Source organism: Pinus tabuliformis, chromosome 1_2 (genome assembly GCF_031772625.1).
Source record: "Pinus tabuliformis cultivar Carrire ecotype Pingquan chromosome 1_2, CPIR1, whole genome shotgun sequence".
NCBI classification, from domain to species: Eukaryota; Viridiplantae; Streptophyta; class Pinopsida; order Pinales; family Pinaceae; genus Pinus; species Pinus tabuliformis.
In genome coordinates, this window is record NC_142298.1 from 858,539,108 (window position 1) to 858,559,041 (window position 19,934).

The window sequence follows — 19,934 nt, forward strand, 5'->3', positions numbered from 1 at the left end:
TTGGGGTTTCTTGGGTATATCTTATGTTCTATGTGTTGATGTGTTTGTCTTTTGATTTATTTTCGTTGTGCATGTTAAGTTAGAAAACTCAATGTATTTGTGATTTAAGTTTTTTCTAGAATATCTGTTGTTTGCGTTTCTACATTTTTATACTTGGAAGACTGCAAATTAGTTTACTGGGTTTTAAGGAAATCTAACATGGTATCAAAGCTCAATTTTTGATTAAATACCAAGCACAAATTTTATCTTTAGGAGAAGATTCTGCGACTAAGAGGGAGCAAGTTATTTGATTGATTTCGCCGTTAGGGTTATGAACAATCGACATTGTTTATGGCAGCGCGATTTGATTTCACTAGTTTGATTTGGTAGTATGGCATATCGGGGTCTTAGATTTGAAGATAGATTGGATGGTGCATCCAACTTCTGTTCATGGTGTGAAAGGATAGCAATGGTGCTGGAGGAACAAGGGGTTTGGAATTTTGTTGATGATGTCCCAGCGACACCCACAAATCCTCAACAGTTGGCTTAACACAACAAGATGGATGCCAAAGAAAGAAGGATTATCTTGGAGGGAGGCAATACCACATTATCCCTCACCTAAATGGGAAGAAGAAAGGCAAAGAAATGTGGATTGCCATTATTGCCTCTATCAGGGGTCGAGCGAGGCCAAAAAGTTGGTTCTGAAGGACAAGTTTAGGTGCATTAAAATGTCCAAGTCAGATTTTGTGGTTTCTTATTGTTGGACACGCATTGTCATTGATGTCAATATGGCAATATTCAAGGAGTAGACAGAGCCACTAGAGGAGAAGATGGAGACGAGAGGAGCAGACAGAGCCAAAGAAGAGGAGCACACAGAGCCATCGGAGCCATAGAGGAAGCGAATAGAGTTATCAGGAGCTATCGAAGGAGCAGTGGACACGTTTAACAGCAAACAAACATGAGCCATCAAATTTCTAGCGAAAAGATCCGACGGCTACCGGGCGATAAAGATGCATGGGAGATAGCGAGCGGGGATCTCGATATGTAATCAGTTGTTTATACTTATATATATACAAAGGTTTATTCCATAACTGTGTAAGTGTGTGGAACGAGAATTTAATGATTGAATTACGTATTCTGTAACAGAGGTTGCAGGCAGAGTTCTGTAGAATTACGCAGAGAAGAAGAATGAATCGGAGGAATCATAATGGATCATCGAATCCAGTTGAAGGATCAGAGGGAAGCTCTGGAGAGTCTGCGGTGTGAGAATTCGCAGAGGAGTCAAGGTCAGGAGTGAGTTGAGTAGTGGAGCGGAATAATGAAACCATTGAAGAAACCTGATATCACAGAGTAAACACTGAAGAAACGAAGTAAAGACAAAGTAAAGGGTCGAACGAAGAAGCAAGTCATCGATGGATGGAAACCGTTGGATCTCGGAGATCAACGGTCATTGGGCGTTAACAAGCTTGGGCTTTAGTCAAGAAGGAAGGCGGATTTAAAATTATAAGCGGTTTATCAGGCAAAGGAAGAATGGTAAGTGGTATTGAAGGGTGAGCACCCGATTCCATTCAGCGGAGGACACATAGCACTCGGGTGGTGAGAGAAAACCGCTTTATCGGGCAGTTAATCTCTGTGCTATTTATCCACCCGAAATTGTTGTGGACCGTCGGATACGCTAAGCGCAGATCAACGACGAAGGAGTGTTATGTAGTTTGATTGAGCGGGAAAGAATATTGACCGTTAGATCGGAGAAAGAAATGAACGGCGGAGATCGGTTTGATCGGCAATCGGCAAAGGGACGGTGCAGCACTGTGGAAAGACTGGAAGGTGCGGACCCGCCAATAATTATAGTCGCGGGTGTATAATATTTGAAGTTCAATTAAAAGCGCTCGGTTGGGTTTTTCCCTGTATTTCCCGTGTATCTCGATAGAGTTGAAGTGCCGGGTTAAAGGTAAGTTTGTGTGTATTTCTATTAAAAAGGAGCATAATAGGAATAATGCGTGGATAAGGTTTATGTGGTTAAATTCTATATAACCAATGTTAAAAAGTGGGAAGGTTATATATATATATATATGCAGCTAAAGGTTAATGAAGGGCTATAAGGGTTAATGAGTCCCGATAGAAAGGATATTGACTAAGGGTTGGACTATGGTTGATTTATGAAATCATTTCGCATAAGAGATTAAGAAAAGGGCCTTAACCATATTTTAAATGAAGATTTGATTCAATTGTGAGTTAAAATTCCTGGTACAAATGTGCTTATGCATTTCACATGCATAATGTGGGTGTAAGCGGGGGTAACCCTGCGTCATTTGGTATCAGAGCAGAATTGTAATTGAAACATTTGGTGTTAAAACAGAACAAAGAAATTCTATGTGAAAGAATTGAGAACAAAGTTCTGTGTCAAAGATGTTTATGCAGGCAAGGAAGGATCAGATTCTAATCTAACAAAAAATAGGCACACAGAGGTGATGTATAGTAGAACTTGCAGATGCAAGAAACAGAAGACAATCCATTCAAGGTACAGGTGGAATGGTGGAACAAGATCATGCAGAGATCTTGAAGGTGAGGTGATATGTTTTGTTTTGATTTGATTGGAGAATGTGTGTTTGTACATTGATGCACAGATAACAACAAAAGAAGGTGAGAAGGTTGCAACATCCAGAGCAAGGAGTGTCTGAATTGGTTCCACAGGAAAGAACGAGAGAAATGCTAAGAGACTAAGCTCAAAGGAGAGAAGCTTAGTGAGGCATATATAGCTAGAAGGAGACTTGTTACTACAGAGGTATTGTTGCAGCTCACAAAGGTAATTCCACAAAGGATGTGGGTAGAATTGCCAAGGTAATGAAGGAAGCTGGTAAGACTTTCTAAGTGAAAGAAGAGGTGGTCAGAAACAAGTATTTCATTGTGATTGAAATACAAGAGGATAGTTGTGTTCTTAGGAGATGCAGAAGAGTTGAAGCCTAGAGGGAGCAGAGAAAAGTGCTCAAAGGAGGTTCCAGAGATAGAGAACCAAGTGCTTGCCAAAAGACCAAGTACAGAGGAAAGCTTGGTGAGGTAAGTTGCAACAAGGAGGACTTGTTGTTGCAGAGGCTTTAATGCAACTCATAGTGAGTGAGTGAGGAGCCCATGAAGAGAGAGGAGAAGAAGATGGTTACTGATAGTCATAGTAGAGGTTTTGAGGAAGACCACAGCAGAGGAAAAATGAAGAAAGAGAATGCCAAGGCAAATGGCAAGAGGATGAGTCCCGAGGAAATTGACAAAGAGATTGCAGAGATAAAAAAACAACCTAATGTATTGATGATGATACCAGACAAAAGCCAGAGACAAGGTTGGGTTTTAAAGAAGCCAGTGAAGTGGCATAAGTTGCAGAGGAGGCTACAATAGAGGCAAGTGAAAAGCTTGGTAGAAGAAATCAAAGAGGCTGAGTTAGAAATGGAAGAGTCCATTTGTAAACCTGAACAGGGTGAAATTCTGGGTGAAGATGAAGACTTGAAGACTGAAACTTCAAGTGAGACCAAAAGGTCTGATGATTTTAAATCTGATAATTTGTGTATGTTTGCAGGTGAAACATGTAAAGAAGGACAATTTGCTGATATTGTCATAAAGGAGGAAAAAGACAAGCAGAATCTAAATTTTGTTCTGGAAGAAGATGAGATAGATAGGTCTCAAATACAGTTGGGGAAAGATATCAAGCAACCAAGTGAAGGGCTTGAGGAGATTAAAGAGGAGACCATCGAAGAATTTCTGAGTCATAAAGAGAACTTGGAACAACAAGGAGATATGATGACTGAAGCATCAAGTGAGACCACAAGGTCTTATGTTTTTAAAACTGATTGTTTGTGTATAATGGCAGGTATTGCAGGAGAAAAACAGCCTTTTGAAGATATCTTCATAGTAGATGAAGATCTAGAAGTAAAAGATGGCAAAGAAAACTACTCAGAAGAAGAAGAATTTGACTGCATACAGAAGAAAAAGTCTATGGATGAGTCTATAGAAGCTGTCATAGAGATGAGGAATCAGGATTTTATTCTGATGAAGAATGAAGGAATATTGTCTCAGAAAGGTAATCAAATGAGTTTGATTAATGTTATTGATGAAAAACAAATGCAGGAGAATATTAATGAAGATGATGAGACAAGGATAACTCTGGGAGAAGAGTTACAGAGGGACAACAAGACAAAATGTACTGAAGAAGAAGGACATCTACTGAAAGATGTTAAGGAAGAAGAAGTCTATGAAAAAAATTTAGCAATGGGAAAAAGGACATTCGATGATTTATCAATAACAAAGGAAGGTATGGAAAATTGTGTGAAATTTCCAAATTCTACTCCAATTGAAATTATTGAGTTATATAGAAAATTAGACTTTCAAAGAAGGGAGTTGGAAAAACAGAAGATATATAACCAAGATAGATTGCTGAAAAAGGAAGACAAAAAAATTGTCATGAATGACAATCATAAGAAAAAGGAGATGGTAATGAAAGTTCAACAAATTTACACCGCAAAAGGAGGAGTTCACTACAATGGACAAGAGCAGAAAGACATCATTAGAGCAGATGATGTGGAAGAGAGACTAGCTGACAGTCTCATGAATTTTTTTGAGAATTCAAAACAACATATTGATGTGCTGACATAGGAGAAAGGAACAGAGCAACAAATTGAATTGTTTCCAAAGGAAGATAAGGCACAGAAGCCTTATGTTTTTGATTTTAACAAGTGTTTTGTGAGTGCAGGTTTAGTTGCAGATGCTCGAGGAAATTTGGCACAGATGAGCAACCAAGTAAAGATGAAAGAAGAAGATTCTGTGGAAGAATTTAATCCATGAAACAGAGAGATGCTAAATTGTTGGAGAGAATGCTGGAAAGTCATGATTCAGTGCAGACATAAATAATCATGAAGGAGGGTAAGGATGAAAGGGAGGCCATTGTAATCAGAATAAGAACAAGTAGGAGTAGGTGATAGCATTCGACAACTTCAAGGAGAAGAACAACAGTTTGAAGAGTTAGTGGACAACAACAACAACTTGAAGCAAAGAGAAAGAGGAAGAAGTAAGACGCAGAATATGGACCAGTCCAAGGATGAACTAGAGACAGAGATTGAAGAATTATGGCAGATGATGATGAAACAGTCCATATGGAGGAGAATGATAGCAGCAGGAAGCATGATCAATCATAATTTAAACCTGATTAACAAGGAGAGGAAGATGAAACAGAAGACAACAGACATACAACAACAACAAAGGTGCAAGGTATTTGGGCAGCTACAAACTAAAGTTTGGGACCCTGGAGGTTTTCTATCAACTTATGAAGAGACGTGATTAGGAGATCATGAATATTTTCTACTTTGGGAGTTTGATGTAGGAGCATTCAACCCAAGAGAAAATCATTGTATTCTAGTAGATATAGGGGGGTCATGTGTTTTAAGGAAGTTGGATTCCTAAGTGTTGAATTAATGTAATATTTAGGCTTTTGAGTGAGTAAGATAGGAATTAATTAGATAATGTGAGATATTTTGTAAATGCTCTCGAATGAAGGAGAACATGAGTGGCTAATAATGACAAGAAAGTTAGAAGTCAATTATAACTCTTAAGGTAGTTTCATGATTCGAGGAACTAGAGAGGACACTTAGGAGTCAGTTCAATAGATTAAGGATCTACTCCAGAATTAGTTCAACAGAACCTTTCTGGTATAAAGAAGAAAAATAAGCAGAAGAAGAAGTACCCTCTTCTGCACTAGTTGCAGTTACTGCTTCTTTTGCTTCAGAAGTTCGCGATCTAGAGGAAGAAGAAGAAGCAAAAGAAGCAGTAACTGCAACTAGTGCAGAAGAGGGTACTTCTAAGGACACTGGAAAGCTAACCAGTGAAAGAGAGACATATAAAACAGATAAACCTTTTGAGTCAAAGAAAGAAGTCATGACCCTTGAACAAGCTGCCTCTAAATTCCCTTCTTTCATCTTGCCATCTATAAATAATCAGAATAAGGCACACATTTTGAAAGAAGTCAATAAATACCCTCGTGTTGAAGAAGACTTGTATGCTGCCAATACAAGTGGCTATATCTTAGATCTAGATAATTCTTCAAACCCTGGAGAATCAATCCGGATCTGGATAGGTGCTCTGTATCAGATGCAGGTCACAACAAAATTGGATAATGTATCCATCATGGTCCTAGCAGAAAAACGTATGACTGGTATAGTCTATGATTGGTGGATGGGACCATCCGAAACAGAAAGAAGAGCCATTATGGAAGTCGGACTGTCCACATTGGAATTGCTGTTAAAAACACAGTTCGTGCCAGAACCAGTTGATGAGAGAAAGCAAATCATAACAAATCTTAGTAGAATGGAACTAAAAGATCTGAAATATCTTGACCAATTCGGTAAAGATTTCATGGCTAAAGTTTTTAAAGCTAATCTCTCAAATGATGTGGCTCAAAAAATTTCATTTTTGTCCAAATTACCAGGCAATCTAGGAGACCTCATTATGAAAGATCTAGATGTACAGAACAAAAGACTAGATCAAGTTTATTGGGTTGACCTTCTTTTCAGAGTTACAGAGAAAGTTAAATACTTATGCTGGCAGAAGAAGGCGCATGACATCACACCCAGTTCAGATGTCTGCAAAATAATGCTACCATGGACACCTTTCAGAAAGAAGAAGAAAACAAAAAGGTATGGTAGATTTAAACCCAAGAGTCTCAAATCCAAAAAAGCCTTTCCGTAAATATAAATTTTTGAAGAAAAGATCAAGGCCCAGAAACAACAACTGTTGTTTCATCTGTAAAAAGGAAGGACATTTTGCACGAAAGTGCCCACAGAATTCATCTAGTAAGCTTAAAGCCTGTATAGATATAGAAGAGTTTCAAGATGATTGGTCAGTAGTAGAGTCAGAAGATGATATTTCAGATGTATATATTTTGACTGAAATATCAGATGCAGAAGAAGAAGAAAATGTTCAAAAAATGAATATATGTCCATCATGTTCTGAAGATGAGTTTTCAGAAGAACTCCATTACAGTGAAGAAGAAAGTGACACTGAAGTCACCAGTGAAACATCAGATGATTCAGAAGATGAATCTGCAACTTCACGGTCAGAACAGTCGGAGCCGTCAGTACAAAAAGGTAAACAACCTGTTTTACCTTTTCCAGAAGTAAATGCTTTTTGTCCATTTCAGAAAAGAACAACAGCCTCAACCAGTCTTCCACAACCAGAGATTACTAGAACAGAAGAAAATACTTTGTTGAAAAAGATAGTCAAGACTAATAGCCTTATTTATATCCCGGTTCAAGTCCAAGTGAAAAATGAATGGATATCTGTAGATGCATTCATAGACACCGGTGGATCGAATAATTTGGCTAGACCATCTTTGTTCAAATCTCTCTGGAAACCCTTACAAAATATACTGGTTTCAAAAACCATTGGAGGAACTGTAAGCTTAACTCATTATGTAGACAATATTTCTTTGAAAGTTGGGGGGAGTATTGTTAAGATTTCTGCAATACAACATTTTGATCCCTCAGCTAGTTTAATGTTGGGAATGCCATTCTTAAATTCTGTGCTTCCAGTAACGATCAGCCAAGATAAGCTGATTATCAATTTGAAAAAGAAAGCTATTTCTGTACCCAGGTTGTTTATTGCAAACTCAGAAGCAAGACATGAAAATAGCCAGAAAAGAGTAGGAGCCAGAAAGCCATTAAAAGATTCTGACGATTGGCAGGAAGTCCTACAGATTTATGAAGCAAGAGCAGAATCTAAAACAAAACAATTGGCATGCAAAAATCCCAATTGGTCTACAGAACAAGATGATATCCAAAGGAGACTTCTAAAAAGTTGCTCGGAAAACCCACAACAGTTTTGGGAAACAGAAAGTCCGATGCAAGAAATTGTAACCTTGCATGATAACGGAGTCAAAGGAAAATTAATTCCTTGTACTCCCTCAGATTCAGATACAGCCAGAGGACCGGCATAAAACTGCTTTTATTTATCCAGCCAGATTTTACCAATGGAAGGTTTTCCCCTTTGGTTTAAAAAACGCCCCTGCATTCTTCCAGAGAAGAATGGATTTTATTGTTACATATATTGATGACATCCTTATTCACAATCCAGATGTAAAACCCCATTTAGAGCATTTAGAAAATTTTCTAAAAGAAGTTCAGCAGCATGGTATAGTTTTGTCAGAAAGAAAAATGTCTTTATTTCAAGACAGTATAGATTTTCTGGGAATCAATGTAGTCAATGGTGCAATTCAAATGCAACCACATGTATTAACCAAATTGACACAGTTTCCAGATGAACTGAAGGATACCAAAACAATTCAAAGGTTCTTAGGAGTTCTGAATTATCTTCACAAGTACATCCCAAATCTGACAGAGAAAACAGCGCCGATCAGGAAACATCTCAAAGAAGGATGGTCACAAGAAGCAACAACAACAGTTAAACAATTGAAAACAGAATGCCAACAACTGCCAAAGCTCCAGCCACCAGGTGATGGTTTGCTTATACTCCAAACTGATGCTTCTCTAGATTTTTGGGCAGCCATTCTTTTAGAACGAAGGGAGAAAGGTGAAGAAAAACTCTGTGCTTATGCTTTGGGTGAATTTACACCTAGCCAAAAGAATTACTTCATAGCAGAAAAAGAAACATTGGCTATATTCAATGGGATACAACGATTTGAATTATATCTTACTCCCGTGAAATTTTTAATACGCACAGACTCCAAGAATTTTAAATATTTTCTATCTGCCAAAATATCAAGACAGATTGCAAAGGGAAGAATTCTTGCTTGGCAGATTTGGTTCCAACAGTTTGATTTTGAAGTTGAGTGGATCCCAGGTAATTCAAATTTTCTAACAGATTCATTAACCAGGGATATGAATAAAGCATTCATGACTTGTACAGGTTCGTGTTTTACCATTCCAGGTAAAGGTCCACAGGACGATAGTTTTTCTACATTTGTTGATAGATTCAGGCTATTTGAAGGACATGCAAGCCACCTTGCAGAAGAAATCAAAAAGGTTGTAGGAATGAGACTGAGAAGAAATGCTTGGATACGAAAATGCCAAGCATGGCAATCCAAGAATATAGGTACTTCTCTGGGCCTAGACGATACACTGGTAAAGGTATATCCTTTGCCTAATATGAAGGTGAAATTCTTTTTCCGAAGTTTATCTGATCTATGGTCTAGCGAATACACTGACAAAATGATCTGGACCCTCAAAGTTTTGAATTTTTATCAACTTATTGGAGGGGTGGATTTTGCTCTCAGCATTTTCACAGGAGCAAAGATCTTAGATCTTGAAGAAATTCCTATAAAGCCTGAGTTAGGAAAATTTATTTTATCTTTAAAAATCCCCGACATTTTTGAAGAATTAGAAGCCTCTTTTCTGCAAAGGTTTGATGAGAATTATGCAGCAAACGACACTTTCCCTCAATACGAGATATTTGAAGGATTTGCTGATTGGGAGATAAAAGATGGCTTCTGCAGAAAAAAGCCAACCACCAGGATATCTCAGTCTCAGGCTAAGAGAAAGTATTGAGCCTAATCCGTTTGCACAGGTTTTCAGTCATGAGAGGATCGGAGAAATCGAGACCAACAACAATGAAGAAATGATTAAGCAGCATGCTGGTTGGTTCCATGAATTTGGAAATTTAAAGCTGGTAGAAAAAATTCAGATTCTACAAAAAATGGATGATTTACAGGGAGAACCCAAAGTATTAAAATTTGTGATTAATCAAAAGGCTTTGGTAACTATCAGTGTTATCTCACCTAATTGGAATAACAATGTCATCCATATAATAAGTTTGATGATTTCAAAAAGAATCTGTACATCAATGATTTTCGAGTTAGGCTGGCAGCATAAAGATTTTATGAGTAATAATTGTAGAGCATGGGTTCAGCATGCAATCGAGAGTTCTACTAATATGTTTCAAATTTTTAAATGGGAACTCTTAAACGACATCGAATTGGCAGTACAAAGGTCACCCACAGTTAGAAATGTTTTTAAAGATTCTTTTCTAGATATCGAGATCAACGCTTTACCTTTTCTTAACAAGTGGGAAAAACAGGAAGCCATGTACACGCCTCAGCAACAGGGCCTCCACAGGATAAAGACAAATACGGAAAAGGGAGAATCTTCAAAAGCAGCATCCAGGAGGACAATAATTTTAGATGAAGATGCCAAAGGAAAAGCAACAACATCTACTTTACAGGACGAGTTGACAGATGCCCAAGACCCAGCAGCAAACATTGATGAAGAATACAATAGGCTGATGGAACGCCACTACAAGAAGATACTCGATGAGTACAGACCAGCACATGACTCTTCCGGAGAATTTGATCCTGATAGTGACTATGATTCAGATAGGAGTCCAATGGGACCCTGGTAGGATAGGATAGAATCTTTGTACCAGAAAAGTTGAGTAGACACCATCGGCGAAAAATATGTCGATAGGACCCTCAATTATTTTTGTTTTGTCATTTTATTTTTGAACAGTAAAAGTTAGGAAGTCTATATAAGAAAGGGTCTGCAAAAGTTCAAGATCATCGCTGGACAGAGAACTCTGAGATCTCTTATTGTAATAAGCTTTATGTATTCTGCTTGTTTTTGTTAATATCGAAGCCTACTGGGCCGCCTGTTTGAGGATAGTGTCTGTAATCCAAAAGAACCTTGAGCTGTAAAGCGAAGGCGTTTGAAGACCTGTGGAGAGAGGTCATAGTTGCGCGCACATGCTCGGTTGAGGAGAAGTCACTTACCTCAGCTCTGTTGTTTAGGAAAACTTCGAGTTTAATCAGAGGTAAGTTCTCGATCACCCATATTATGAGTTTAATCAGAAGTAAGTTCGCGATCACCTGGTATAGGAATATGACGATAAAAAGATCTTCTTCCACTGACAGGAGGTTGTTCATTTTCTGAGATTGCTGGTAACACATGTTTTTCTGGCATAACTATTGGTCGTGGTATTCTTGGTCTGTTTGGGATTATTCTAACACAACCATCTGACACAGACATTCTTTTGAGCATACTGTTTGAACTATCTACAGCTGCCAGAGACTTATATTGGATATACCAGTCATTAGGCAAAGCTTCTTTGTCATAATGAACACCTTCTACTTGTGCATTGCTTACTCCTACAGCAACACAATCTTTTAACACTGGCTGTCTCAATTTAGGATGTACAGTATTTGTTAACTGGAAAGAGGTTTGGACTATCACAGACAAATATTCACTGTCTTCAACCATTTCTAGACCTTGTACTCCAATCAAGGCTTTCCAACAATCTTTAAGATGGATATCAGACAGACTAATGGCATAGTCTGGATAGATAGTGCCATGTTGACATCCCGAGGATAGATTTCCAAGTATGGTTCCAATTCGGGCATGTTCAAGAGTGAAAAGGGAGGAGGCCACTGATATTGAAGATCAGGCTTGAGAGACAAAGAGTCTCGATATGTAATCAATTGTTTATACCTATGTTGCCAGGAAACGTGGGTGCGGGGATGGGGACGGGGACGGGGACTGGGACGGGGACGACATTTTTGGAAACAGGGTGCGTGGGTTCGTCGGGTAATATAATAATATTAAATTTTAATAATTATATTTTATAAATTATAAATTTATTATTAATAATATATATGAAATTTGAATTTGTATATTTTTTCAACTTTAAACAAGAAAACTTTAATGATAATCATTTAAACATGCACATCATTGAACATTCAACATTGACATTGAAATTTCAAAATTTATCATCAAAAAACTGTTCTTTTGAATCTTTTCCGTGTAACCATGACACTGTGACAACTATGTGAGAGAGCTCAAGGCTACTACTAACACTGAAAATTCAAAATACATACTAGGATAAATGCTAGACTCAGCTATTTTGGTGAAACTTGGGACAGATTTTGTCACACACAGGCTTTAAAATAATTATGCAGCTTAGGTTCATTTGCAAGGATGCCTATCAATGAATCACGCTGTGGTCGTACAGACCCTTCCTCCTACACAACCAAGGAGTGTTAGCATTTCTACCTCCTGCTCTAATTTCAAGACAACTTCTCTCCTCATTGAAATTGCTCATTCTGGCTGGAGCTTGAGCTTGTAACTTTGCTTTGAATGTTTAGTCTCCCCCATATAAAAACACAATTTTTTCATAGGAGATTCTTGTCAACCTGATAGTGGTCTAGAATTTTCTTGATGTCTAATCATCCACCTACCCCATGCATGGTGTGCTTTGTGGTAAAGCAATCCCAAAAACAATGGCAGCCTTACCCTTCCACAAAACACGCTTATCAGTCTTTGTTTCCCAATAAAATGCACAGCAGCCATCTGATGGCTTGAGGGATAGTTTGTCTTTGAGTGCGAAGCTCTGCTTGAATATTAATTATCTAAACATAAAACATCTTCGCAGTTTTTAGAGATTACTTGGTGTACAAGTCTGTAGAGACCATATATGATTTAGGCATATTTTCCTAGTTTTAATCTTAACATGATGTTATCAGAATGCTGTGAGAAATTGGCAGATTTTGATACTTAATTTAGCCATTGTCCAAAATAGCCCTTCGCCATTTAACAGCATCAGCTAATTACAGCTTATGGCTGGTCTCAATCCTACTTTCTATTTGACCGAAAATGTCTGAACATGTATGTGTGCATTTACAGTTTATAATTTGATGGTTATTTGACTCGGGAATGAATGTTTCATTCCAAATTGATTTACAAGAATTCTTAAAAAACAAGACTTGTAAAAAACTTAAAAAACTGGGTGCGGGTACCCGTGCAACACAGGTTTTGATGGTAAGGACCGTGGAAGAATGTTTCATTCCAAATTGATTTACAAGAATTGATTTAGGGTTTTTTAGGTTTTGTTATAAGTTTTACCTTTGTTATAAGTTATTTTTTAAATTTCAATAAAAAAATTTATTTGAAAATTAAATTTTTAATATATATTTTTTTATGAAGAACCCAAAGAACCCAACCCGAAGAACCCGAAGAACCCAAGAACCCAAGCACCCCAAGAACCCAAGAACCCGTTAAAGGAAAAGAACCCAATTTTTTTTTTTGAAGAACCCGGTTCTTCTGTGTTCGTCTGGGAAGAACCCGTACCCGAATCCGGTACTTGGGTGTGGGAACCCGGGACGGGTTCGAGAACCCCACCCCCGGGTGCGGGTACCCGTGCAACACAGGTTTATACTTATATATATACAGAGGTTTATTCCATAACTGTGTAAGTGTGTGGAACGAGTATTCAATGATTGAATTACGTATTCTATAACAGAGGTTGCAGGCAGAGTTCTGTAGAATTACGTAGAGAAGAAGAATGTTCAGAGGAATCATAATGGATCATCGAATCTAGTTGAAGGATCAGAGGGATGCTCTGGAGAGTTTGCGGTGTGAGAATTCGCAGAGGAGTCAAGCTCAAGAGTGAGTTGAGCAGCGGAAGCGGAAGAATGAAACCATTGAAGAAACCCGATATCACAAAGTAAACACTGAAGAAACGAAGTAAAGACAAAGTAAAGGGTCGAACGAAGAAGCAAGTCATCGATGGATGGAAACCGTTGGATCTCGGAGATCAACAGTCATCGGGTGTTAACAAGCTCGGGCTTTAGTCAAGAAGGAAGGCGGATTTAAAATTATAAGCAGTTTATCGGGCAGAGGAAGAATGGTAAGTGGTATTGAAGGGTGAGCACCCGATTCCATTTAGCGGGGGACACGTAGCACTCAGGTGGTGAGAGAAAACCGCTTTATCGGGCGGTTAATCTCCGTGCTATTTGTCCACCCGAAATCGCTGTGGACCGTCGGATCCACTAAGCGCAGATCAACGACGGAGGAGTGTCGTGTAGTTTGATTGAGCGGGAAAGAATATTGACCGTTGGATTGGAGAAAGAAATGAACGGCGAAGATCGATTTGATCGGCGATCGGCAAAGGGATTGCGTAGTGCTGTGGAAAGACTGGAAGGTGCGGACCCGTCGATAATTATAGTCGCGGGTGTATAATATTTGAAGTCCGGTTAAAAGCGCTCTGTCGCGTTTTTCCTTGTATTTCCCGTGTATCCCGATAGAGTTGAAGTCCCGGGTTAAAGGTAAGTTTGTGTGTATTTCTATTAAAAAGGGGCATAATAAGAATAATACGTGGATAAGGTTTATGTGGTTAAATTCTATATAACCAATGTTAAAAAGTGGGAAGGTTATATATATATGCGGCTAAAGGTTAATGAAGGGTTATAAGGGTTAATGAGTCCTGATAAAAAGGATATTGACTAAGGGTTGGACTATGGTTGATTTATGAAATCATTCTGCATAAGAGATTAAGAAAGGGGCCTTAACCATATTTTAAATGAAGATTTGACTCGATTGTGAGTTAAAATTCCCGGGACAAATGTGCTTATGCATTTCACATGCATACTGTGGGTGTAAGCGTGGGTAACCGTGCGTCAAGAGACATTGTCGGATGATCTGCTTCCACTTCCAAACTGTTGCTTCCATCTATCATTTTGGAAACAACTAAATAGACAGCTTTTTCATGTGGTGTTAGTGGGGTCCCAGAAGTAACATTTTATGTTTCAATGAAATTTTCAAAGGAGGTAAGACTTTTCTAAAATAACTACCATATCCTCTTCAATTTATTCTCTGCTAATGGCCAATGGCCAACAACTGGTTTTGGATAAGCTCCTGTATTCATAAAAGAAAATATATTTTTAAGATGAAAAGCTCTACCTTTGTTTGAAATTCTCATGCATTTCTCTTATCCTTTTCCATACCATGTAGGCATCTTTTGCATACTTGCAGAAGCATGTCAATGATTATGGACAACGTAATCAACATAACCACCTTGTTTGCAAGTTCCCCAAATTCCTTCTCATCAGGCTTTCTCACCTCCTTGCTTATAACTAGTTACCTCTAACTAGTACCTGTATTGAATTATGGCTATCATATGTTGCTTCCATGTGTTAAGTTATTTCCATCAAATTTCTGTGTCAGTGTTACTTGGGAGCGGGAGCGAAAGTGGGGAGTGGGAGCGAAAACAGGAGCGGGAGCGACATTTTCAGAAGCTCCCGGTTTGGGAGCGAATCCCGAAGCGTTTTTTATATAATATATATATTTTTTTATATTTTGATACATATAGGTCAACAAAAACATGTAGAATAATAAATTAGATATAAAAAACATAAAAAAAAACATAGATTGAACCATACAACAACAATCATCTAGAAGTTATAATTTTCATCAACCACGTCCACAACTTAGTAACATAGTAACATACAACATATTGAGTCTCATGATTCATTAATCTTAAAGTTTCAAGCTTTCAAAATTCAATATATAACATTTATCATCATTGATCACCAAAGTTGTACTTGTAAGCTAAGTGTAACCATTACAACAAATAATATCTAACATGAAATGAAATGTTATAAAATGAAATGAAATGAAACAACTTTCAACTTTCATGAAGCATCATATTCATAATTCATTACTAATGAGTTATAATTGCCAACTTCAAACTTAAATTGTCATATATTGTTAAAAAAAATATCATAATAAATATGAAAGAGTCAATAGTTATAAAAGCTACTAGAAACTAGAAAATAGAAGTAAATCTATTATCTATTTCTTATGCTTGGGCCTCTTGCCACCACGAGAAATGTCTATTTTTTTAGTCTTGTTGGAAAATCAGGATCTTTGTCATTAATATCACCCTCTAAGCATTAATATCCAGAGGTATCTTTGTCATTACCTCTGCATCTGTATAGGGATTTTTGTCATTAATATCACCCTCTAAGCATTAACATAAGATAGAACAAGCATAGCATGTCAAGTCAAGATTTTGTTTGAGTGATGCGTACATTTTTAGGAGGGTCATGATAGAAGAGTTCAACAACCAATGTTACTAACATCAAGGTACATAGAGGGATTGATGGTCTTGATTAAATACGAGTTCCATACCCTAATACATGACAAAATTCAATGGAAACATTGCAATCCCCCAATCCTGAAATCTTGAAAAACTGATAAGTCTGCTGGATTTTGAATGAAATCTAAAATTCTACTTTCTCCATATGAAATCCAATGAGGCCGGAACCACTCTCAAACATCCTGAGTCATTTCATGGTAATGTTAAAAATTTAAGTAAAATGATGAAAATGAATATTAAGGAGAATGTCACTTTTACTTACCATTAAGAATTTAACATTACCATGAATAGCATATCAACACTAGGGCCTAGACTTGATCATTAAGCTGCCCCACTCAAAAATTATTTGTTTCTTTAAAAAAAATTGCATTTCAAACATTACTACAAAAAAAAAAAATTGCAAAAAAGGCAAAACGCTCCCGAAATTGCTCCCAAAAAGGCAGGGAGCGAATTTTTTTTAGGGAGCGCGCTCCCGACCTGCTCCCCCCCGGAGCGCGGATTGGGAGCGGGATCGACAGGGGGGGGTGGGGGGTTCTCCCTCACAACACTGTTCTGTGTAAGGTCCAACATCATGTTTGTTTGATAGAGTAACCCTTTTTCATAGAGTAAAAAAAATTATACTAAGCACCAATCACCAAAATTGTAAAAATCACAACTAACCTCAAAAAATGTATTGATCTCCACAGACTGCTGTGTTCACACACTGCCTGCCTATCCGCCTGTCTGCTGTACCAACCCAACTTAGCATTGATTTCGCAAGGCAATTGTACATTGTTCTGTTCTGCAATGTACTCACGAAATTGTTTTTGTCCAAAAAAGAAATTTGGTATACAACCACTGCAAAAAATATTACAATGGAATCTCACTACTGTGTTTCTCTGTCAGAGAAATAGCCCCCACATCTCTGCCTGCTTTACTGTATGTTTGCAGCGAAATGGAACAAGAAATTTCAACATATGTTCCTGTACTCTCTATGCAGACAAGAAATTTCTGTACACAAATTCAAAGTTTGTTTCTTTCAATCTTTCACCAGAGATTGATAATGTGAAAGAAGGTATCGGACTCAACATTTGATGCCCTTCATAAAAAAATTAGCAGCAGCATAGACTTAATTCTGTAGGAGCATGTACTATTTTGATATAAAATGGCATAAAAAAGTCCGTCTTTTACTTGATTCTGCTGACAAGAGGTTGGGATGGTGCGGAGGAAAATTAATAATGGACAGGTAGTGGTGAGAGAGAGGGCCGTTTCTTGTGTGTTTATAGAGTACATAGTGGGATGATAAATTTTAATATTATTTGTAGAGTCCCTGATACAGAAAGATTACGTCAGTGTAAAGGTGATTTCTTCTGACTTGCACCAGTATAAAGCAGTTTTATGTTATGTGAAGTGGTCAAGATGATGCGGTTTTATGTTATGTGTGACAAGAGGTTGGGATGGTGCGGAGGAAAATTAATAATGGACAGGTAGTGGTGAGAGAGAGGGCCGTTTCTTGTGTGTTTATAGAGTACATAGTGGGATGATAAATTTTAATATTATTTGTAGAGTCCCTGATACAGAAAGATTACGTCAGTGTAAAGGTGATTTCTTCTGACTTGCACCAGTATAAAGCAGTTTTATGTTATGTGAAGTGGTCAAGATGCAAGAACGGAAGCTTTTATTAGTAAAGCAAAGTCTGGTATTGTTTGGACTGGAATGCAACGAGATTAGCCTGTAGATGAATGTCTCCAATCCAAATTACTTCCAAAGATGAATCAAGTCTAAGTCAAGTTTTTTTCTCCCAAGTCAAGCTTCTCATCAGATTAGTATAAATTTAGATTGGTAAAACAGAATGCATAGTCAAAGATCCCCGACTCTTAAATTTGCATCTTGTCTTGTGCATGGTGAGAAATTTGAAAGGCCTTTGCAATGGATGGTGTTTACAATGTGTCTCTAACATTGTTGCATTCTTGTTTGCCAGACGCACACGTGTGTAGACACTCCATGGATTACTCTAAACGATTTTTAGTATTATATTCTACGTTTTATTTTCTGAACAAGGACTTATTGTTTGATTTCTGGTTCAGGTTGCCGCTGAAAAGAAAAATGCAGCAGATCAAGTAAATCTGGTTCTACAGGCGAAACTGAGGCAAGCGATGTCGGCCAGATGATGAGCAACAATGGCTAAGCTATAAATGACTGCTAAGATTATTATTCATAGATGAAAGATTTGGAAGATACCCTTATTCTTGTAAAATGGTCTCCATGATTCTCAACTAAAAGAAATACAGGTTTGTAGTTTGCAGTATATCCATTGTGTATAATTTGGTAAACCTAAGGGCTAAAAAGCCATCTTCCTGAGAATTGACTAGAGACAAGGAATTTTTACGGCTCTATATCTGAACGGTTTGTTAGATCCATTTACTCATTAACATGGATGCCTCATTAACATGGATGCTTGAATCTGCCTGTTCTACGGATAACTGAATGCCATTATTGTTTCATGCCATTCACATTTGTTGTGTATATTTTATTTTTATTTATCTATTTATTTTTATTATGTTGAAACAGTAAGTAATTTGGGCAAAGCCCAAGATCAAACTTAGTGACTGCGACTATAACACCAAAAGTATATCCAACAGCCCATAAGCCAGATATACCATGAAGTTTTGACTTAGCAAGAGCTAACACTCCATGAGGGTAAGGGAGATGAGGGTAGGGGAGCCTACTCCCTGAGCCTTATCACAATGGACCAAAGATGTCCCCTTGTGAGATTTGAAACCTGTGAAAGGAATAACATTCCATTATACCAACCACTCAATTGTCCCACGAAGAGACTTATATGTGTTTTACAAATGCTGTCTTGCAAATGCCCATAATAATATGAAACCAAACCAAGAATGCTGCATTTATTATGAAAAGCATTCACTGTGAAGATGAGTTCATTTTCTTTTCGGAACAAGTGCTTACTTGGTTCTCTGACATAAAAGCTAAAAGTCTATAAAGATACATAGCCTATAGGCTCCAGGTATGGCCATTACTGTATTAGCACACATACATCACTAATATTATGCACAAGCCCCTCTGGTCATCACTATTGTTACCTACCAAGCATTAAAAGCATTTAAGCCCCTTCTCTATTCTCAGGGTGTTACTAGTTTATAACGTCTTTGATATGGGTTGGACATCAAGGGGTTTTCATTATAGAAAAAATTTCAGAACAGTTGCACCACTTCCCTTTGCTTAGGAAATGGTTAAGAGTGTGTTTTATGGTAAAAAATTCATGATGTATTTAAGTTTTATTATGAAAGGGATTTTCCTGGTTATCTTTGCATCGTTGGTAAATTAATGAATATAATAATAGGTTAGAGATGGGGCGTGTGGAGGTTAAAATTGTTAATTTTTATAACAGTTAATTGTGGAGGTTGTTGTTGTTTTTTTTTTTTTTGTTATAAGGCTCAAAGCCATTAGAACAATATTCATAGGTACAGAGCCATTACAATAATATTTATCTAGAGGTATTATAGCTCATCATGTCATAGTGGGGATTTGAACCTAGGTGAGGAAGATAACAACCATTCCACCCAACCACCTAAGATAAACCCCAATTGAGTTATCAAAAGGTTAAAATAAATTTGAGAAATTAAAAAAAAGATAAATTAATAAAATAAATAAATAAATTTTACAAATTATTAATAATAAAATTAGAACATAATAAATTATTAAAATAAATGATAAAATTGTATATAAACTTAAAATGGAAAAGTTAAACTTATAAAATGAAAATGGTATAATAAAAATATAGTAAATACATATAAATCAAAATATAAATAAATCTCTTGAAAATGGTTGTTATTGATGTCCAAGGCTATCTAAATGAAAAATAAAGTCACATAGTCAAATAACATATTTCGAGACCTTTCCAACAATATATGGCACATATTGGATTTTTGATGCCCCATTTAGATACCCTATCTTTGAATGCATTTTTACTCCATTTATCTAGCTCAAATGGGAGCACAATATACATGGTTGAGAAGCTTATTCCGAGACCTTTCCAACAT

General features: G+C 37.3%; 1 protein-coding gene across 2 annotated transcripts in view; it reads left to right on the top strand.

Annotated features, from left to right (window-relative positions):
• The window catches only part of PFD5 (prefoldin 5), a 128,172-nt gene extending 109,742 nt beyond the window's left edge, over positions 1–18,430 (top strand). For both annotated transcript variants that reach the window (XM_089396135.1, XM_089396134.1), the window contains one exon: positions 17,958–18,430. In XM_089396135.1, the coding sequence (XP_089252261.1) occupies positions 17,958–18,041 (84 nt within the window). In that variant the 3' untranslated portion in view covers positions 18,042–18,430. The remainder of the gene's footprint in view (positions 1–17,957) is intronic.
• The last annotated feature ends 1,504 nt before the right edge of the window (positions 18,431–19,934 follow it).